The 23,841-nt window shown below is 41.1% G+C and overlaps 2 protein-coding genes across 3 annotated transcripts in view; both read right to left on the bottom strand.

Moving 5' to 3' along the window:
* MEGF11 (multiple EGF like domains 11) overlaps nt 1-23,841 on the bottom strand; it is a 324,148-nt gene that overhangs the window by 4,509 nt on the left and 295,798 nt on the right. For both annotated transcript variants that reach the window (XM_075273141.1, XM_075273142.1), the window contains exons 18-22: nt 12,463-12,591; nt 11,822-11,950; nt 11,497-11,730; nt 5,258-5,314; nt 1,032-1,238 (exon numbers count right to left, since the gene is read on the bottom strand). In XM_075273141.1, coding sequence (XP_075129242.1) covers nt 1,032-1,238; nt 5,258-5,314; nt 11,497-11,730; nt 11,822-11,950; nt 12,463-12,591 — 756 coding nt within the window. The remainder of the gene's footprint in view (nt 1-1,031; nt 1,239-5,257; nt 5,315-11,496; nt 11,731-11,821; nt 11,951-12,462; nt 12,592-23,841) is intronic.
* The window catches only part of LOC142202847 (mitochondrial import receptor subunit TOM20 homolog), a 331,267-nt gene that overhangs the window by 77,203 nt on the left and 230,223 nt on the right, over nt 1-23,841 (bottom strand). The gene's annotated exons all lie outside the window — the stretch shown is intronic.

The raw sequence follows: 23,841 nt of genomic DNA, 5'->3' as shown, positions 1-23,841 counted from the left end.
AAATAGCAGCTTGCATCTACAGATAAGGCCCCTTCTACATAATGGTTTTCTCTCTATATTTTTTTTTTTAAAGGGAACATGTCAGGAGGTTTTCCCACAATAAACTGACCCCAGCCTATGTAGCATAATGTAATGACCTTCCTATGGTGCCCTCACTAAGGTTTCTCTTGCTGAATCCTTGGATTGACATATATAAATTTACTTTAACTAGTCACGGAGGGCGAGGAGCAGCTTCATCTAGTCATGCAGTCATTGCACTAGATGACACCCTGTACATCCAGCAGTCAGGTAGGATATCAAGCTGATGTCTGATAATGAAGAGTATGGAAATAACACTGCACAGGGTGTGATTTAATGTGATGACTATGTGACTAGATGAAGCCGCTCCTCGCACCCCTAGTGACTAGTTAAGGTAATTTTATTACAAACAGAAATCTATAGGAAAGGTCATTACTTGCTTTAGGGTGGAAAAACCACCTGACAGGTTCCCTTACATGATTTTATGTTCGTGTAAGCTCTTTCTTGCGCTTGTCTGTAATAGAATATGATGAAAGGGAAATACATTCCTTCTGGATCTTCTTTACATACAAAAAATTCCAAAAAGCATAGAGAAAAATTACAACGTAAAAGTGGCTTTACTTACAAGCTTCTGAACACGAGGAGCATGACCACACCATTGCATTTTTATAGTCTGGCCACCAAACTGACCAACTCTGGCCAAAGTTGATGGACAATCGCAGATATAGTACAGCAAAGGTTCCAAGAGGAACAGTGATGGTGACTAGCTCAACTGGAGATCCAATTTCTACTGGTTTCACTGGTTCTGCCTCTATGGTATGTACATTATGCGCCATGATGAGCAAACTCAAGAATACTTTAAGCAACCTGACAATGAGAATGAACGCACTTGGTCTCTAGATGAATGAAACAAGCAATGTCTGTCATGGGGTCATGCAGACAGGTCTGTGCTGGCATCAAGCAGTGCTACAGTGTCATGCATGTGTGCAGTTGGCATGGAATCTGACACTTACCCACGTCATATACATTTTTGTTAGCTTTTGATGAGGGTGGTATATCTGAGTATGGGGCATCTGTATGGACAGGTGAGGTCATTTCCACGTAGCTGTTCTCTGAGTGTTTGGAGTGCTGCGCGGGGGGGTCTGTAATGGTGGCATATGGGTTCTCACTGCTGCTCAGAGAGCAGGTGCTGGAGCTGCACCCTGACTCTTTCATACAATCTGCAAAAAGCAACAAACACAAGTCAAAAAATCTGGGTGGGGGAGACCGGAGGTCAGAAGGCAGCAGGAAAATTGGCAGGAAGGGGAAGCCCTGGAAGTGAAAAAACAATATATATGTATGTTCTGAGAGCTGGTAAGTCAGGGGCAACAATGTGAAGGATGTTAGGGGCAGCTGGAGTCTGTTACAGAGCTTCAAGGACAGAGGTAAATGGAGCATGACCTTGTGTGGCCATAATGTCCCATGCAAAAACTTGGGACAAAAATGCAGAGTTAATTCATCTCATTATACTCTATATTACCCAAACAGTTGAATAGCTATGGCAGCAGTGTAGTTATAGGGGAAGGGGACAGAGGTAGCAGTTGTACCTGAGTCCTGGTGCCCCAGGGAGCCCAAAAACTTCCCTACTGAGATGCAGTAACATTGCCCGGCCACTATACACGCTACGGAGAGACCTGCTTCCATCTCTGTATACTGTATAGAGCAGGAATCGGATGCAGCCCCAAACTGAGGCCGCCTGTCATATATTAATGGCTTATCCTAATGATAAGCAATGATCCTTTAAGTGATCCTAGTAATATCCCATTATAAATTTTTTACTATTAAGTTGTTCTAAAATCTTTTTGTTTTCCTGGAGTCAGCCATATTGGAGATATATGTTTCTTGACTTATTTTATTAGGGTTTGTGGTTTATGGCCGCGGAAGTCAATAAGACAAAGATGATGGTCACCAGGAAGTGATGGCGTACAGTCCCATCAACAGAAACTAGGGATTGAGACGGGATCTTTGTCTGTGTATGTACAGAATCACTCTCCCGCCATACATAGGCCTCCAACAACGCAATAAAGCAGTCATTAATTCCCTCACCCTCTAATGAGATGACTATTCATTCTGTCCCAGTCTACACAGCAAAGCTAACAAGCAAGCTGCAGAAAAACAGGAATATCTGCCTATTGAGATCGTTCTAGTGACCAATGTGGAAACTTCATAGTCACAAAAATTTATAAAAATGTAATAAAAAAAAATATACAAACTCTACTACTAATATATGTTTTATGATGATACATTCCCTTTAAGGTTTTTTTTTTAATGTTTTATAGTGTTGTTTGCATTTTCTAAGTATTTATACTGCTATATAATTGTAGAAAACACAATCAATGCAAATAACTAACTGCAAATCATGGTTTTAACCAAAAATACGTGGTTAGAAGAAGAATTCTGTATTATTCTGGTTGGATCGCTTCGGTATTTACACTTGGATGAGCCAGAAAAATGGAAAGCAAAAAAGAAATGCAGTCTGTGATATTGGGGGGAAAGGGAAAGAGAACGACTTTGGGCCAGCAGAAATTCTATATTTGTAAAATATGTAAATTGAGCAATTAGAGTAAACCCAAGGCCTGACGTTTCAATGCCCTGTATAGACAGTCCAGAGATGACTTGGTGTTAATGAGGATCTTAAAGCAGATACAATGGAAAGCAGTGAATGGCGCATAAAGTCGCATGCATAGGATGAGGGATGAGCAGGATAGCTTTGTTTACAGGCAAGGATGTGAGCAAGCAAAGAGTGGCACACACAGGCAGAAGGAAACAGAGGCTTTCTGTGTCTTTCCCTTCCCAATACAACAGCATGACTGTCCAGTTGTCTCTGGGCCAAACCACTGGCAAGCATCCATATACAACATCATTAACATCGACAATGTCTATCGCTTCCAAACACACATGAACAGAATACTCAATTCCAAAAATACCAAAAGTAATGTATCAGTAATAGCACGATATAAACACGACCCAAAATAAATGTACAATTAAACATAAGGCCATCTATGAAGACTATTTCTAGAAATTGTGCCCCATAATGTGTTTAGTATTGACCAGGAATATATAGCCGTTATTCTAAGTAAGAGTCTTGTGCTGGAGAGAATGAGGATATTTGGAGCCAGATTTCAGTTTGTGCCTATTCAATGACATTTAATATTCCTATAATAAACATTAGAGGAGTCTTGGTCAGTAATAACATGAACTGTCCTATATTATGCACGATACACATCTACTTGTATTGTACTAATATAACAATGCATCTTATCTATTCATTTACATACCATATGTAGCTGAACTCTAGATTGGCTACAATTGTTTCAGCTTGGGAAAATTAGATATAAATCAAATTCAAATTATATACATTAATTGTATAGTTTAGAAATATGAACGGGGGCTGAGCTGCAGTAACCTGGTTTGACCACTACACGGAGAACAGAGCTGTCTGCTTCCTGCTCAAAACTCTGTGTATCAGCTACTGAGAACAGATGAACTCAGTGGGGGTGTTGAGTGTCAGAACCCCACCAATCTGATCATGATGACCTACCTTTAGGAAAAGTCATCAATATTTTTATCCCAAAAAAGTCTTTAATGTTACCATATCCAAAATGCTGAAAACACTGGAAACAGATAAGAACATACCAAACCTTAGACAAGTGTGGGGACCATGAAGAGTCATTATACTGTGTGTGTTAGAATTACACTGAGTGTTGAGGCACTAAGGTGGGCAGTGTTAGGGGGCCACCAGACATAACGTTGCTTGAAGCCCCAAAAATGGCAAATTCAACTCTAAATTTAGACACACAAATGCCCTCATAATACACTAATGTGAAACTGGTCTTAAGGTGAATACCCACACTTCAACTTTTTTTTTTGAATTTAAGTATGTTGAAAATGTTGTGCTAATCCATTTTTATTATATAGCAGTCATATTTATTCTGATACAGAACTGCAAAGTCCCTGCACACAGTTAAAGGCTAATACTGTGAGCGCTGGTGAAGCCATGGTGTAAGAGAACTGGGGTAGGAGTAGTCTAAGGCCCGGCTCACATCTGCGTTTGGGTCATCTTGTTCCCCTCTAATGCATGAAAAATGTATAGAGAAAAGTCCTGCAAGTATTACTTTTCTATCTGCATTTTTCTGGTAGAAACCACACAGACCCCATTCTAGTCTATGGGGGTTTGCATGTTTCCTTTAGCAACTGTTTTTTTATTTGGATTAGGTTTCCATTCGGGGGGTCCCAAAGCGGACTCCTCGAACGGAAACCCAAATGCAGATGTGAACCGGGCCTTAGACATAGGAATGATGTGGCAAATGTGGGGTGGAGTAGTCTCCATTCAGTTCAATTATAATCTTTACAACAATAAGAGCTTACTTTGGACTTTCAGAAGAACTAACTAAACCATTACATGAGCATCCTAGAATATGGAGGAAAATATGCCGTCTAGCCCACCTAATTCTCACATGGCTTCAGGTGACCTCTCAGTATACCACAGTTCTTAAACCCGTGGCTCCAGTGACCATTGCCATAGTGAATGCACCAATAGTTCAAGGGATCTCAAATTCTTAGCCTCAAGGTGAGAATATATTGCTAGCAGCTGCAATCTATCTAAGAACCATAGCACTAAGTCAAGAACATAGTCCCAGAATGATAACCCCCCCTCCCCCAAATCAAAGCAAAGGTTGCATCCCAGACCATACATCTGTTTGGGGGCACATTGTGTTCTGGGTAGGATCCAAATGTCAAGCAGACTGAAGACCTTCTCATCAAAGGAAAATCTGAAGAAATTGGGAATTCTATAGTGATAACATAATCTGTTCCTTTAGCTGGTGCAAGCTGGTAAAAAGTATATTGATTAAAATACATAAATTGTGAAATTTCTGTAGTTCTGTCTTTCTAACCTAACTCTTCCACTGGTCTGCTAAGAATCCCTTAGTGTTTGCAGCAATTTCCTAACATGCTAAGGGACTACATACCATTACCCAGCTTTGCAAGTAGAGTTACAAAACTAGACTACTAACATTGCTTGGAGTCCCGAATAATCTGCCAGTAGCGCCCTCTTCAGACCTGGCACACACATTCTAATGCAGAAGACATAGGTTTCATTACAATATATTCAGGTACTATAAATCCCACTACACAACATAATACCATCCCATGAAAACAGTCATGCAGCACAATCACATCCCCGCACACTTGTTCCTACCTTTGAAGCCATTTTCCATTATGTATGTATTCTGCCTTCTTTCCATGCTACAAGTACCTAGAACAAAAAACGTGACACAATGGTGACTAAAGACATACTACATGGCCTGCATCAGTTTACTGTATATGGATATGCATGGATAGTTTCCTTAGATCCCAACACCAAATGTATATACACCCCACAGAGTTGATCACACAGATGGTTGCATATTCTATTTTATCACTTTGATAGTCATATTAACATAGTAGATAAGGTTGGATGAAGACACAGGTCCATCAAGTCCAATTTATAACCCTATAGTGTACAGATCCAGAGGAAGGAGTCATCTGAGTGCATTCTATTATGCATTCATGTCTATGAGGGGCTCCGTTCTGATTCACGTCTATGGATCCAAAGCCCCCATAGATGTGAATGCGTAACCCTAATGTACTTGGATGTCACTCCAACACTCATCCAAGTGCATTTCACTGCAAACCTGGCCCCACATTCAAAACTAATCACTTTTGTGGTCATTTTTGTATAACTTTAGTATAAATACTGTAAATCCTCATTTATAGGTTGTTCTTTGCGAGTTCACTTCATGTGAACAGAATGATACAAATTTCGTTATTTTTGCATTGAAAATATATACAGTATATGTTCAGATATCACTGTCCTGGTTACAAAAGAAAAGCTTATGGGGATTAACTGCAATTTTCAGTACTTTTAAGGCATAGAAATGAGTAAATACCTCTTACAAGTTACACAACGTTCTCAATGAGAATGGTGGCCAGGGCAAATTCCATGTTATTGCAGCAGTAAAACATGACATAATCTAGTAATGCGTCCTCAGGTGGATGCAGAACATTGGTTGGAGGTGACATCACCTTCACAACTCTGGACTTTGTCCTTAGTTACATTTCCTAGTCATTAATGCATAGTCACCTTGAGATAACGGAAGTGCTAGACTCGAGCTGAGTCTTTGCGCGCACACACAGCATTATAATATCAGATTTCACGGTCACAAAATTTCTTTTTATTTTAAGCTTGTGTAAGATTTTTTTCCTACTAAGCCTAACCTTATCTATTGCAAGCTTTAGACAGGTCCCTTACAGCTTAAAGTGAAGTTCTACTCCGTAAACGTCTTGAAACCACTTCAAATAACCTACGGTATTAGGCTAAAGCTCAACATTGCAGAAACGCAGCGTTTTTTTGTTGCAGAATTTGTTGCAGTTTTTGAGCGAAAATCAGGAGCGGCTTGAAAAGGAATAGAAAATATAAAGGGAGCTCTTAGACATTCCCCTTCTGTTGTATATACTCCTGACTTTGGCTCAAAAAATGCAGCAAAATCTACAACAAAAATATTTCCCGGACACAAAGTCAGACATGCAGGAGTTTGTATCTGGCCAAAAAAAACGGTTTCCCAGCGGAGAGGCAGAAGACGCTCTCGGGCGGTCACTTTGCAAACTCAGGGCTCGTTCACATCTGCGCCCGGTCTCCGTTATGCAGGTTTCCGTTTCCTGCATAAAACAGAGCAGGAGACGGAAACCTGCAGGAGTCTTTCTCACCTATTCATTTGAATGCGTGAATAAGCTGTCCGGCCGTGAGCGGCGGTGAGCGTTTTATACTCTCCGCCATGAAACCGGGTTTTTAATCCGGACACAGAGTCAGACATGCAGTATTCTGTGTCCAGATTAAAAAAAAACGGTTTTGCGGCAAAGAGCATAAAACGCTCACCGCCACTCACGGCCGGACCCGGTCTGTGGTTTCCGTCTTCTTGCATGCAGAAGACGGAAACCACAGAACAGAGTGCTGAACGCAGGTGTGAACCTAGCGTCATTCAAGTGAATGGGCTTGAAAACTGACTGCCTGGTTTCCGTCTCCTGTCCAGTTTCTCGGACAGAAGATGGAAATCTACAAAGCGGAGACCAGGCGCAGGTGTGAACCGGCCCTGACACAGTTTTAAACTGGACCATTTGAAATCAGTTTTTGAAAATGTCAAACAAATTTGCTGAACGCAATTGTGAATCAGGCCTAAGCTAAGAGATATGCCGCTGGGACCCGCAGATATCTTCAGGATACCAGGCAGGACAGCGGAGTAAAGGACACCTGTCATGGGGATAGGTGTGGGTCTCTGAAGATTACAATACCCCTTTATGAGAAAAAGGGAAAATTGTATGCAAGTTGAGGGCACTTAATTTTAGTAATTAGTAGAGTTTTTTCTTACAGATCCCTATTGCTGAAATGTCATTAGGACAAGAGAGAAATTTTGTAAAAATGGAGGTACACTTTGGATTATTATAAATTAATTCCACAATAAAAATGCCAACCAGCCAGCGTAAAGGGGACAAGACACCATATGCAATGATTCCCAAAAGCCCTTCAATGACCTTGAAATTCAATCCAATGATGTAAAAGATGGCAACACCATGAAGGTAGTCATACTGGCCACTTCTGCTCTTGATGCAGCCATGTCCAAACTGAGGCCTGGAGTTTTCACAGCGCTTTGTTTATAGGGCTGGTGACTCCACATTTCTACCTGTGGTATCAATGGGCAATTTCAATGATGTTGTCACCTATATTGTTCCCCGCGGTGTAAACTAATCTTGGGACATCACTACTCTACAGGGGAACGTACCAGCTCATGTACCTGACAATACCTTTAGTGAAGTTGGTCCCATTGACATGACGTCCCTGACATTATCATCATCATCTATTATGGGGCCTTAAAATAAGATGCACCTCTTCTTTACTTTTTAGACAAACTTGTGGATATTACTAAATTCCTCAGCATTCTTTGCTGCCTTAGTCATATTGTCTACATAATCTAGTGTTACCAACATAAACAGGCATTGGTACTTAGAACAGGAGCCATATTATTATAAAAGTACATTTGGTTATTAGGCTTTTTGCAACATCAATTTTATTAGCTTATTTTTATTGCTTTCCATTGCTGGGTGTTCAGATGTGTAGTAATAAAGTGAACGGCGCTTGCAGGAACTACCATGAAAAGTAAGTACAATGGAATACGTTGTAATAAAAGGAAGGATAAAAATACGAGGATGCCGGAGTGGAGCAGAATAGCCGCAGGATTACACGAGCACACAAGGCAGAGTGGGCTTTAGAGAGGAGTCTTGTTCATAGCTATTAAGATGATGAGAAGATGATTAAGCTTTTATAGATGGCTGTAATTAATTGAGGTTACATCCGAGGGAGACCCTAGTAATGGGAGAAGTAGAATCGTATAAAAAGCTTCAATACAAATACTAACAAGAATATTTCCTATTTATTTTAAGCAACAACCCAAAAACTCCCAATTCCAGCGACACACTATGTATGAGCTACTAGAACCCAGAGCCTAAAGTGGGCGCTCAGATGCTGGTACACCATATTACAGGCACCACAACTAACTGCGCTTGTTGCTTGGGAATGGTGAAGGCTAGAGAAAAAATTCTGTGCTGAAATCAGTGAAGTGGCTACTATTAACATGCTAAGAACTAGGATTTGTGGAGGTGGTGAAAGGTCCTCTTTAAGGACTTGTATAAATCAGATATTAACTACCTATAGTAGGCACTTAAGAAAGAGAGATAAAGTTATGGGATTGCTGCTTAAGCAACTTCTAAAATGAACCCAAGGCAGAGTCAAATCCAGAGGGTCAAAGATAAAGCCAGAGAGGGATAACCAGGAGAGGAAGCCAAAATCAGTAAATCAGGGACACAGCAGGAAGCTGGGAATATACAAGGAGTAAGTTCTGAGAACACAGAGCCTAGAAAACATCTGCAGTCATAGGCAGAGGATAAGTGTCAGGACCAGAATTATATACCCAATCTCAGCCTTTGATCTGATTCTGACATACAGCCCAGACTAGATCTGCATCTCAAACCACTGACTGAATGGAACAAGCCAAAGTTTGGCTAGTAGGCATAGCAACCTTGAAGCAGCCACGTGGCAAACGCAGATGCCATGCATTACTGCAAAGAAGGGAATCGTGACTGCTGGTAAGCAGCGAATATTTAGATTCCTGACAGATTTTCTTTTGTCTGGAGGCAAGCTAAGATGCAATAGGATCTGTTGTCCATACACTTCAACCCATGAATATATAATGTTATGTTGCTGTTTGCGTTATTGCAGGTTAGTTTACTGTCAATAAAGTGATGGTGGGGCATTCAACACATTGCTATATGGTCCTCTGAATTCTAGTTATACCTCTTTTCTTGTCAATTAGTCACCAGATATAAGTCATAAAAAATTATACTTTAATATCATATACATTTGGCTCTGCGAATGCTGGATAACAAGCAATATGGTTGTCATAATAGTTTCCATATTGATTGTCATCTCTTTTCTAGACACTTAAAAGTCCACCTAATAATGCTGCAATGAATCCCCCTCCTCATAGGTGCTCTAGAAGCTGAATCTATCATCGACACTATGTAACAGGTGAAGTACACGGATAGTGCATGACAAGGGTTCCTTGTCAAAACTTTAGGTATAGCTTGCTGCAATTCCAATAATAAAAGAATATTTAAGCATTCCACTGTTTCGAGTGTTCGAGGCTCTTGCATAAAAATGTTATCATGCTTATTTCCGATGCATTGTTATCCCTTGTTGCTATACAGTCTGTGGAGGATTAATACATAGGAAAAAATAATGGAAAAAAAGGAAAAATAATAGGACAGAAGTGCAGCACAGTATTGATGGGAGCTCTGGCTCCCCCTACTGTCAGCTTTAATTATGAACATATATTTATGGCTGTATTTTGTTAATCGCACATTCACTTGAATGTTAACAAAAGAAGCATTAGGGCTCATACAGAGTCCTGCTCACACAGCCTACCAAGATGAATTATGTGTTTTTTTTTCTCGCTCATTTTTTTTATGTAATTAGACAAAAAAATAAGTCTCTATAAGAAATTGGAGGTGCACATATAGTAGGGACAGTACAGGGCTCAGGCACCTCCTGGGAAGTCTTATTACCTCTGAACAAAGTGGAGCCATTACAGCAGGGGTAGGAAACCTAATGCACTCCAGCTGTTGTAAAACTACAAATCCCAGCATGCGTTCTTGTTCTTGGAACTACCATAGAAGTAAATGGAGCATGTTGGGAGTTGTGGTTTCACAGCAGCTGGAGTGCCGAAAGGTTGCTGAGCTCTGCTTTACAGCCATGGGTAATAGCCCTAATGTTTAACACAGAAATTTCTTATTATATATTCTCTACTCAACAGCTGAAAAAACTCTCACGTTAGTAAGTCAATGGTCCATTCACACGGAGTAACGCGAGGCGTTTTTTGTGCTTATTTTGTGCTTATTTTTACGGCCGTAAAAAGACGTTTCCATTGAGTTCTATAGTAAAATACGCCTGTATTTTTATGTACGTAAAATAACGGACGTAAAGTTACGGACGTAAAAATACAGGCGTATTTTACTATAGAACTCAATGGAAACGTTTTTTTACGGCCGTAAAAATAAGCACAAAAAACGCCTCGCGTTACTCCGAGTGAATGGACCCTAAAAGACTGCAGTGTAAATTTGATGTTTGCACCAGGAAAGCTCTGGCGTATACGTAAAACATATCTTAGGCCCCCATTTTCCTGACTGAGGCAGAAAGTGTGGTCTCCGTTAGGCCAATATATGTCAGTATATGTTTTCTGACAATATACTGTATTACAGCATATTCTATACAAGGGCACCTAATAAGACACGTAGGTTACGCACTGTACTTCTTTAAACCTATGGGTTTAGTATGTCTATAAGAATTATACATCAGGGAATCCTTCCATTTGACAAATACTACTAACACAGTGTGAATGGACCCCTACTTCAATATATGCTTTTAGGGATCTACTATGGTTTCCCTCCAAGTTCAGAGTGTTGTGTCTCATAGATGATGCCATTTAAAGGGAAATGTCCTGCAGAAGGATTTGTCTTAAAGAAACAGTATAGCTTGTGTGTCTTAGGAATACTCCATAAATATCTTGTAGCAGTGAATGTATTGAGAAGGACACAGGAACCAATAATAAATGTTAGATAATGTATAGGGGGAGGCATGTCCAATATATAGTCAGATACAACAATTATGATGACAAAAAAATAAATAAATAAATAACGAGTTTCCGTAACTTTGTATTGAATTGTAGATTCCGGCATCAAGATCTCGAGTCTGCTATGACTTTTCTTGGGCATTAATATGTCGGCATTTTCTAATAGTATAGTAACCAACAAAGGCAAGGCGGTCATAGTATAGAGACCTGCAATCCTCACCTGAGAGAGAGTAATCTGTGCTGGTCATACGCATTGCTGGGGTGTAAGACACATTCGGCATGTCATGGTCTTTGTCCTTTTGCCTCTGTCGGTACCATAAGAAGAGCCCCAATAAGGTCATGATGATCAGCAGGAGGATTATTACACCAATAATGGCACCTGCAGAGTGTCTTTCAGATCCATGTGCCGGGCTGATTTTCGTGTAAGGGTTTAGTTCCTCCATCATAAGAGCAGCTGTAGTGATAGATAGAAATAATACATTACATTTTGGGATCATACAACCCGCAGTACTTGTGTAGTGATGGAGCAGAGAGCACTCGCTAACCTTGGTCACAGCGGATGCCCTTAAAACCAGGGTTGCAGTAGCAGGTTCCGGTAACATGGTCACAGGTCGCGTTGTTTAGACACTCGCACATCTGTCGGCAGCCATATCCAAAAGTCCCTGGTGGGCATTCTAGAAAGAAACAGAGATGCAACTGAATGACAGTAATTTTCCTGGAAAGCTTTCAATATAAAGGGCATTTCCCTCTAAAATCAAAAATTTTATGATTTTTTTTTTTTTTATAGGATATGTAAAGACAAATCTCCATCTCCTGAATTTTTACATAACAGAGTTGCCATTCAGGAGTCTCAGAAAGCCATGTGGTGACATCTGGTGGCCATATTGCTTGTAGATCACAAGAATAATAAGTTACAGCTACAAATTTGGGTTCAGTGTTTTTGATTTTAGGGGTCCATGCCTTTTTAAAGGTATACTGTATAAGCAGACACTATATGTAAAGCATTGCATCATCATCGTATATGTGACATCACTACATAGTTTAATCTGTAGTGGAGCAGGTGGGAGGATCATACCGCTTTTGTAATGGATTGGGGTGGGGCAGACAGACACAGAACAGGACACTGTTCAATGCAACGGGGAAAAAAGTTCCTGGAGAGCAAGACACTGGGTGACAGGTCACTTACTCTGCTCGCAGTGTTTGCCTGTGAATCCTGTTCTACATGTGCACTGCCCAGTGATGTGGTCACAGTCGGCTCCATTATGGCACTGACAGACATTGGCACAGTCCTTTCCATAAAATGCTGATGGGCACCCTGCAGAATCAGAATAGCATCACAAACATCTAGCGGCAGACAGGGGGCGACCTCACATCTCCATCAACACTAGTGGCTCACATTGACAGTATTATTCTTGCATCCATGGTAAGAATACACAGCACTACCGCCTTGGACATGCACTGGCATTATAGAAACATATATGTGGGATAGTCGTTGCATACAAGTGCATCATATCAGACAAGCCATAGAGTTCAATTTTATCTTTTTTATATATTCAAAATGAAACAAAAGTTAATGTAAAGTCAGAAGTAATAAACCAGAAAAATTACTATAGTGATTTGTCCATCTCTTTATTAGGTACAATATATCCTCTTAGGGTGACAATCAATGTGGCCGCCTACATGAGCTGTCACCCAGCATTCCTAAAGTCTTGAATGGCAATTCTCTTTAGGCAAGTATGGATCAGTGCAGGGTAACACAATATGCTGCCAAATAAGGCTAGGGTCATCTATGTCAATTTTTTTTTAAATGTAGGTTGTGAGCCCCATATAAGGATCACAATGTACTTTTTTTTATTCCTATCAGTATGTCTTTGTAGAATGGGAGGAAATACACACAAACACAGGGAGAACATAAAAACTCCTTGCAGATGTTGTTCCTGGTGGGATTTGAACCCAGGACTCCAGCGCTGCACGGGTGCAGTGCTAACCACTGAGCCACCGTGTTACTCCCTTATCAGTTTATGTCTGATCCAGAAACATGTGAGGCAGTGGCGTAACTAGGAGTGGCTGGGCCCCTCGGTGAACATTTGACATGCGGCTTCCCTCTGATCCTACCGACTTCCCCCTTCGCTGCACAACCCGCATTCCTGCACACACTATCATGTCTCATAGTTGCCCCTACACACACTATTATGCCCCATAGTGGCCCCTGCACACACTATTATGCCCCATGGTGGCCCCTTCACACACTATTATGCCCTATTGTGGACCATCCATGAACAATTATTATACTGTGGGGTATTTTCAGACCCCAAAGTATAATGATCGGAGACCCAAGGGAGGATACAAATGTAAAAAACAATGTTACTTACCTCTCCTGGGCTCTGGTGTACTCCTTGCTGATTTCAACGTTGGTACAGATGTCACGTGAACCAGGTCTATGTCATGACACATAATGATGCAGGCCCGGCCCATGAGACGTCACCAAACAGGCTGGAAGCCTGCAGGGAGCGCAGGAGAGGGAAGTAACAGTGTTTTTTTAATGTACCCTCACCTCCCCTGGGTTTCAGATCATTATTTTCCAAGTTTTGTAAAAACCCCAGAGTATAATGATAGCAGTGTATGTGGTGTTCTCACTTACTGATCCCCACTTCTGCTCATTGCCGCATCTGCAAAAGGGGAAGCGCAGGCCGTCGTGAGCAGGAGTGGGGATCGGTAAGTAAATAGGGCCCTGTACCTGCTGGAGTTACTCCAGCAGGTAACGGCCTATTTAAAAAAAACCCATAAAAAACAAAACATATGGGAGCACCATATATATATATATATATATATATATATATATATATATATATATATATATATATATATATTACATATATGCAGCTCAGGATTGTAGGAATGGAGGGTGACAAAGTCCATAGGAACTCAACAGAAGGTGACTGCTGCCATCAGGGTAGAAGCCATATATGAGCCCCACTGCTCCTTCCACATGGAGTATTCAGGGGTGGGAATTCCAGTGACCGGACACCCTACAATCAAACAATGTCATTAGTGGAACAAACCTTGTAAGTTGTGCAACACATGTGGCACAAAATGTTGGCACAAAATAAATGAAAAAATAGGTGGTGTAATGTTAGACAAGAGTGTCTAGATCTTCATCTAGTTCATCAACTTAAGCCATTGGGATGAATTTGGCGTATATATATATATATATATATATATATATATATATATATATATATATATATATTAAGGCCACACATAGCGAATTTAAAAAAATCCTGCACAAAAGAAATTAAACACAGCGGACCCCCCCCCCCCCCCCCAGCTTCACTGCTTTTCCACTATGCTTTCTCATTTTTGACACCCCTATAAATGTCTATGGGGAAATTACAGCTTTTACCACAGCGTTTAGATGAAATAAAACCACTTATTTTGCTTTAAGTGTAAAATTCAGCATTTCCATTCACCGTGTTTCTGCAACAGTCAAAAACGCTGCATTTATGAAACGTAGCCTTAACCATAGAACAACTGGTGTAAGTTTGCACTATCCGTATATATTCGACATGACCAATAAATCTGCCTCACTGTATACATAACTGGTCATTCCTTCCCCAGGCCAGAGGGATCACCTGAAATACTCATTTTTCAAGAAAGATGCTCTTGGGGCAGGTCTGATGATTCCTTTTAAGTACTCTGCTATGTGGAACATGATAAATATCATCTACATGGTAACGGGAAGACTGGTAAAATATAACTGCAGTGCGAGAGAATATTTATATACAGTATTTTATATGAAATGTGAGAGAATATTTATATATTTTATATGCAATGTGAGATGAGAATATATTTTATATGCAATGTAAGATAATACTAATATGCAGAATTTTGTATGCAATGTGAGATAATATATTCTATCTGTAATGTGAGAATATTAATATATTTTATATGTATGTGAGCTAATATACTATATTATATATACAATGTGAGATAATACATTCTACATGCATTGTGAGATAATATTAATATAGTCTTATATGCAATATGAGATAATATACTATATTTTATATGCAATGTGAAATAACATGAATATATGCAATGTGAGGTAATATTAATACAATCTATATGATAAGCCACTTTACGTTTTTCTAGTATATTTTAGGGGTCTGCCTTGATTAAGTAAGATCCAGAATATCAGTCTCCTATTAGAAGCGGGGTGCTCATTATCTAACATTATGATTTTCATCTGAATAAAGCACTTCAAGTATTTCCTATTTCCACTCCTTCATGTAAGGATCCGTCTGTGTCAGATCCTAGAGATTGCTTCAGACTGTTATTCCTTGGACATTGAGCACTACCGGGAGCAGATTCCTCATTATTATTTTGTATGGCGCATACTTATTGCTTTTCATTATGGTAATCATGTCATGTCCCTTACTATACCGCACAGCTGGGATGTTGTGCCATTATAATAACCGCATTACAGAGCACGTGTTGCATTAGAGGCTTTTACATAACAAGAATGTCATATAACTGCCTGCATAAAGCCTGATAGCAGCGGAGAGAATGTACATATATTGAGTCAGCTGCTGCTAGGTGGCGGAGGGCAAGGGCATGTACTATTTATATCTAGAAGACTCTATGCTTAAAGGGAGTCTGTCAGCATGCACACTTACATGATTACAATGGTCCCTGTTTAATGGAATTCGATGATCCAACGAGGACAAATTTTTATGAGGATGCAAAAGAGTCCCCAAGTGCTACTAAGTGTAATCCCCAGGGAATCTGATGGCACACTACTCGTACCACTTGGGGACCATTTGCATATCTATAAAAACATGAATTTTAAAGCATTGGAGCAGCAAATCACAATAAACAGGGACCACTGGAATCTGTGTCAACTGCCATGCAATACTGTGTGTTTAGTTTGTAACTTATGAGCGTTCTGACAGACTCCCTTTAAGAGAGCCCTAGGTAGAACCACTGGAGAGCATCAATGTGGATGACTATAGTGTTAGCATTACTTTTAAAGATCTGTTTTAATCCAGAGTCTGACACCTCACAAGTACCCTCAGACGGCTCCCTAAAACTGAAATGCCACTGTCTCTATGTATTGGACCACTCCACAACCCCTCTCCCCTGTTCTGAGTGACAGTCGTAGATATCTCCTGGTTGTGTGCTACAGCCGTCACTCACAGTAAAGGGTCCACAAAATGTCGATAATACAACCATCCACATACGCAAGTTCTCTAGGGCTTGCACGTAGCACTGTATGCAGTTCTGCAAAGTCAGATCTGCTGATAGACTCCCTTTAAACCTCTTAAGAATGCAACCTAGGGTTAACCTTCAATATAAAGGTGCATTCACACGGAGTATCGTGCCACGTGATGTGGCACGTATACGGCGTGTGAGACTTTGCGCGCTGTAAAAGCTCCCATCAAGCAAAATCACGGCCGCAAAGTAACGTGGTGTATACGATCCTGGCTCCCACTGAAATCAATGGGAGCTTTTACGGCGCGCAAAGTCTCACATGCCGTATACGTGCCACATGACGCTTCACGTTACTCCGTGTGAATGCACCCTAAGTGCTCATTCACACAAAGATTTTGGGCGAGGATTTTGGCGCTGAATCCGTGTCAGAATCCACGTGGAAAAAACGCCTCCCCATAGAGTTCTATGGGTTCCACTACCTTTTTTTTTCCCTAGGGAAAAAAAAAAGCTTCTTTCAGGCAGATTCCGCCTGCAAAAACCAACGTAGTCAATGGGAGGTGGAAAATCCACATGGAATTGGCAAAAACCGTGTGGAAAAACCGCTAGCGTTTTTTTCAAGCTCCATACACTTTGCTGGAGGAAAAAAACATTTCCTAACTCCTGAAGCTGATTTTTTTCCTCGCCAAAAAACTCTGTGTGAATGGACCCTAGCTGTGTGACAGGAGTATGTATAATCATAATCTGCGATAGAAGTTTCTGCCCCCTGTGGACAGCCTGTGTGGTTCATGCAGTTCATTACACAGGAAGTTGTTATGGCTAAGGTCCTACAGGCCGTAATCGCAGTGCTAAAGCTGCGTGATCGCATTGCAGTTCTTTCCGCAGTGCTTTGAAGAGAAAGTTCACAGAGTTTTCCTCTGTGGACTTTCTCTTCCCATTATATCTACGGGAAAGCCGCCGGTGTTTCCGTAGATATAATTGACATGCTGTGATTTGCAAAGCCGCAACGGCTTTGCAAATCGCAGCATGTCCACACTGCGTTTTTTTCCGCAAAAAGGTCATAGGATTCGCATGAATCCCCTTTGCTTGCACTGTAAAACGTCGCGATTTTTCCCGCAGCGTCTCCACTGCGGGCAAATCGCGGCATTTACGTCTCGTGGGGCCCTGGCCTATGAGACATTTGGAAAGCCCGAAATATATGATATTCCTATCACATCAAAGACAATGAGATCACCTCACCAAATAAAATTTCTTATAGAAAAGAATGAAATAAAATAATTCTCACTGAATTATATATATATTGTGGGAATAGGTACAAAATAAAAATAAAAAACTAAAGAGAGTCTACCACCTCCCCAAACATATTAAACTTCTATCACGGTGTTACAGAGAACATTACAGTGATAACTAATATCTTTTTTTAAGGTATATTACTTTTGTAGATTTGGAGGAAAAACATTTTTGAAATACTATGTAAATGAAGCAGTTAGTGCACTGGGGGCGGGCCTTAACCCTGGGAGTAAGTAGGATGGGTGATGTCATAGTAGTGGGAGGATCAATGCTTGCTGAATTCGTTGGCGCAGGTAGGAAATGTAGGAATCTGAGTGGCAAGAGTAGTGTTCCAGGCTCACCCCCAGTGCACCAACTGCCGCATCTGTATATGAGTTTAAAGTTGTTTTTTTCCCCAAATCTACAAAAGCAACATATATAACAAAGCTCTGCTGTTTATCGTTGTGATGTGCTCTGTGACACAATGGTGACAGATACGATTGGGGAAGGTAATAGACTCCCTTTAAGAGAAGATGGTTGATTCTGGATTTTTATGAACTGGCAGTTGATGAATTACCGTATTTTAAAATTAACGGCAAAATTAAAGGGTGTTTGCAGCCCCAAGTTGATGGACAATATACATCATCAGTATGTGATCCGTGGGGTCCCTATACAATGGAGAGGGCTGTACTACTACTAGAATAGGAGCCTGCACATGCTCCTGGTCCACTGCTCCAGCTTCTGGTGCCTGGAGGCTGATCTGTGTATAAGTTCTGTGAATAAGTCGCCATTATTAAAAATCCATTTGAAGCTGGAAAACCCCTTTAAGTGACAGCTTGTAACAAGTCACATTGCTAAAACTAGTTTAGGTAAATCCCCCACTGTTCTGATTTGTGAATGTAGCTCTGTGTAATGAGAGTTAGAAGTGTCATGTTTAGCATATAGTAAATATTATATATTATTACCTAATAATAATTCCTTCCAAATACATAGCAGGTACCACTGGGTGCAGGTTCTTACCATGTAGCGGTAACTTTACACCTTCAGAATATAAATGTCACCTACAAACAAAAACCAATAGAACTACTCTTCAGCTATTTTAGTTGCTGTTTCAGCCCCCTTTTCTGGATGTTACGTACCTCTGGTATAACTCCCGGAGATTTGCATTTTGTTCTTTGACTACTTTAGTTATTAAATTATGCAATAATTTACAAGAAATAGAGGTGGAGGAGGGGACTCTTTATGATAAACCACACTGCAGACTAAAAGCTGAATCAGCACATTTTTGCTATCACCTAGTCTACGCCTGAATGCATGCATCTGGTAGTATATAGTATATTACTATCCTTCATATAAGAAGGCTCAGAAATATATACATACATATTATATGTATGTATATATTTCCAGTGGCGTAACTACCACCATAGCAGCGGTAGCAGCTGCCACAGGGCCCGGGACATTAGGGGCCCGGTGACAGCTGCTACTGCTGCTATCATTATGCTCGGAGGTCTTTTCGGACCCCCGAGTATAATGATCGGGGCCCCCTGTTGGTGGAATACTTTCCACCAACAGGGGGCCCCGAAGCTGCAGCAACGGCTGAGACACAGGAGCTGCAGCTCTGGCTCCTGTCAGCGCTGCAGGACGCTCCCCCTCTCTCCCCCCTCCCTTTCTCTGCTGTCCTCTGCCCACCAATGAGAGGAGGAGGCGGGGCTTATCCCTGCCGTCCAGCACAGAAGAGAAGAGGAAGAAGCTGCTCCAGGAAAATGAAACTGAAGCTACACAGGTACGTACTGGAGTTACTTATTACTATCAGGCATTTGGGGGGATTACTTGTGTTTTAGTAACTCCATGTGCCTCATAGTAATAGCAGTTAACCCCATCATCTCCCTCACATTAACCCCTGTTTGCCTCACCATAAGAGTTACTGATATGTGAGACATATGGGGGTAATAATAATGAAGATACTTTATTATTACCTCCATGTCTCTCACATATCAGTAACTCTTATGGTGAGGCAGACAGGGGTTAATGTGAGGGAGATGATGGGGTTAACTGTTATTAATATGAGGCACATGGAGTTACTAAATTGTAATGCACATGACCAGATTTTTTTTTATCCACAATTTGTCCTGGTATAGCGGTCAGCGGTGACAGTATTTAGTCCTGTAGGGGCCACTAAGGGACATAATACTGTGTGCAGGGGGCCACTATTGGGTATAATACTGTGTGCAGGGGCCACTAAGGGACATAATACTGTGTGCAGGGGCCACTAAGGGACATAATACTGTGTGCAGGGGCCACTAAGGGACATAATACTGTGTGCAGGGGCCACTAAGGGACATAATACTGTGTGCAGGGGGCCACTATTGGGTATAATACTGTGTGCAGGGGCCACTAAGGGACATAATACTGTGTGCAGGGGCCACTAAGGGACATAATACTGTGTGCAGGGGCCACTATGGGACATAATAGAGCGCGCAGGAATGCGTAGGAGGGACTCAGTCGAGATCTTCGGTGTCGGGGGGCCCCATGTCAAAAGTTCGCCACGGGGCCCCGCCATTCCTAGTTACGCCACTGTATATTTCCATAATATACACTGCATTCATTCACCCTGAAATACAGCACTAGTTATGGGCCAGTACTCCCTGCTGCCTGATAATTCTCTACACACTGGATTATTACCGGACATAATGGAAAATGCATCTTAAGATGAAGACTGACAGCATTTATGGGCTGCCATGTTCTGCTGCAATCTTTTTGAAAGGACAGGATGAAAAAAAACCCCAGCAATTCTGGGCTCTTTTTTTTTTGCTTTTTTTTGTGGGACTAACTATAATTGGTCCTTGCGGGGGGGTGTATAAGGCAAGTGAACAAAAACCAGAAACTTCCCATAGTTTTATGGATTTTATGTTTCTAATTTTCACCATGCAAGTAATATATGTATATGATTTTCCATTCTTGGTTCTTTTTTATTATTCAAAACACTTTTTTTTTTAAATTCTTTTTTATTTATTTCTTATTCCTAACTTCTAATTTACATCAATTTAAAAAAAAATCAATAATTACCCATATCCCTGGAGCGGTCACACTTTCTGATAATCTGGTGACGTTCTGTTTCACCACTTCCAAAACAGAACGGCATATTACTCTTCCCCCTTCCCTATCCCTATCAATACTTACCAAGCCTTCCTTTGTCTGGGGAAGACTCCTCCCCCTCTTCCTTTCTTCTACCCTGTTTCCCCGAAAATAAGACAGTTTCTTATAATTAATTATCTAACGAAATATATGACCTTTCTTATTTTCAGGAGATGTCTTATGCAGCGGCTGGAGCGAGGAACAATCGGCAGTCATGCTGATGCTTCCTTAGCGGAGCGCCGGCATGACTGCCGGTTGTATGTGATCCAGAAGGTGAAGGGGGGGGGGGGTGTCTTATTTTCGGGGAAACAGGGTAGCAGTGGGAGGAATAGTGTTAGCTAGGGAGAGGGAAGGGGGCGCAAGTAATGGGCAGGATCGTTAGGCTAAAAAGAGACAGAAGAGGGTGGGAGGGGCTAGGCTTAGTGAGTTAAGGAGGGTGGGAGGGGCTAGGCTTAGTGAGACAGGGAGGGTTTTGTAACAGTGAGGGGGGGATGAGTGAGAGGGAGTTAGTGTAGCAGCTACACAGTAAGCTGTACAGAAGGAAGCTACACCAGGTAAACAAAGGCAGATGATGCCAGCAGCAACCAGAGACACCCAGAAATCACTCCAAACACTGCTAAAGGTATATGTGCACTTATTAACCCATTACTAGAACGAACAGACCTTTCTAAAAAACACTTTTTTGCCTGGAAAACCCCTTTAATGCTTTAAACCTGATTGGTTGCCTTATAGGTATCCATACATGGCAAGGCCATAGTACCCAGACTGAAGCCATGTCCATATGAGTCACTGCATCGCTGTAGGTTATAACGCAGACAGCTACTGAGTACAGTCTGGGAAATACAGCCTACACCCAGACCGTTTTCCACAAACGAATGAGTGCCCTTGAATTCACAAGTCTGAATTTCACCCATGAAACTCAGTCTGTGTGTTTGCCAGATTTACCGACTAATCAGTATGCCGGGAGAGGGAGACCTAGCAGTATAGTCATCTATGATGATATGAGTGACATACTGTACCATATTGCCCATCATAGCATCATAGATAACTATATTTCTAGGAGTCCCTCTCCTGGTATAAAGTGCAGGCCGACAATTCCAGCCAACACACAGACTGAAACTCAGTCGTGTGAGTCTAGCCTAAAGCTTGGCCTAAGCACAGGCTGCTGATACATAGAATCCTGATATCACGTGGCGGAGTATTACATGTCATTCCAGTTTTGTGACTTTTTTCCTGACCTATCTAAAGGAAAGTAAATTCCATTATCTTTCAGGTTTCAGTTGTTGCTGTGATGGCCAAGGGTCATAAAAAAACAAATTCCTCACAATTCTTGCTTTGTACTTGGATTAAATAAAATAAAATAAATGTGTTTCATATGATGAAAAACCTCTCACTGGGATGTCAATGTAAAGCGACATGTTTACCTGGAGAAAGATAAAGGCATAAAGCTTCTTCTTGCATAAATTCTACTAAATCTGTATGTACAAAGCCTTAGGAAATGTAAAGATAAGGAGAAAATTGCTGTAGACATTGCCCATTTCCTTGCAAGGGGTGAGATCTGCAGCAGAAATCAGTGGTAATGCTGTACGATAAAGCATGTTTGATTAGGAAAATTCCTTTTATTCCCTGCAATTTATTTTTCCTGCCACATATAATTGGGGGGGTTGAAAATGGAAATAAGTTGTACATTAAAGTAGTTAACCAGTTTAAGATTGATGAGCCATTGAAGTCTATGTGGCTGTACCTACACTCACCACTAGAGTTTGTACAGTGAGTGGACAGCACGGCTCTTACACGCTACCTCGGTACCAGTAATCTGCAATGGGCCGGGTGTCAGACAATAGCAGACCTAATATTGATGGCCTATCCTATCATACGTACATAAATGCAGCACTTTTCTCTCTGCATGTTTCATGCGGAATCCGAGCGGGATCCACACATACCTCATTATAGTCCATGGGGTCCGTGTGGATTCCTTAGGTAACTGCTTTTTAATGCATACAGGTTATTGTTCGGGGGGAGGGTCTCCAAGCAGACTCCTCAAACGGAAACCTGAACGCAGACATGAATGGGGCCTAAGAATCTTGAAAGAGCAGACCCAGCTATTAAGTCAGGATTCCTTGATAGAAACCCCTTCAAATCCCTTGCTATAGAGCTGTAAAATCTTCACTACAATGTCAAAAAACTGAATCAGAAGACAATTTCACATGGTATCATTGATTTCTACTTGGGCACACATTGCAGGCTATATACTATCACATGTCCAAAGTAAATGGGCTTAAAGGATCGATCGGAGAGTAACTTGAAGCTCCTAGTGGTATATGTTATGTGGCACAGGGACCTTTTGGGCCCCACAGGGTCCATGGGTTTGTAGAAATGATTACAACTGCACCCATTATAGCTACAGCCTGGGACTAGTCTATTACCATTCAGCTTACAATAGTACGAGGGTAATGTCCGCCATGTGCAGGTACCCCTGATAATCAGATTCTTTTACAAGATTCCCCATTTTACATACACTTGTACTGTAGACTCACTAACATTAATGTATAACAGGGAATAACCCCATTACTAATGGGAGAGGCAGGGGAATTGTTGGTGGGCTGTTCTGCAGTACTCTGTGCTCCATTTGCTGCTTTGCCCAACCACTAAATATTAAGGGACAGAATATTAGAACTATACTATGTTATATACATACTGTACCATACATACCATCATGTTATTTTTACACACGTAATTTCATATACATATCACACATAGACGTATAATAAAACTGATCGTAGACCCTAAAATGTTTATATTGTCAGAGAAAATCTTATCCCCACACTGTTATACCATGTCTATAACATACACATTTCCTAGGTCTGCATGTTTCTATGTTTAATAACCTGCAGGCAGGCACTATATACCAGGAGGGGGCAGTATGTCACTCTGAGGATGATAATACGCAGCA

This window comes from Leptodactylus fuscus, chromosome 5 (assembly GCF_031893055.1).
Source record: "Leptodactylus fuscus isolate aLepFus1 chromosome 5, aLepFus1.hap2, whole genome shotgun sequence".
Taxonomy (NCBI): domain Eukaryota; kingdom Metazoa; phylum Chordata; class Amphibia; order Anura; family Leptodactylidae; genus Leptodactylus; species Leptodactylus fuscus.
The sequence above is the reverse complement of the archived record's forward strand: the minus strand, read 5'-3'. Positions and strand labels throughout refer to the sequence as shown.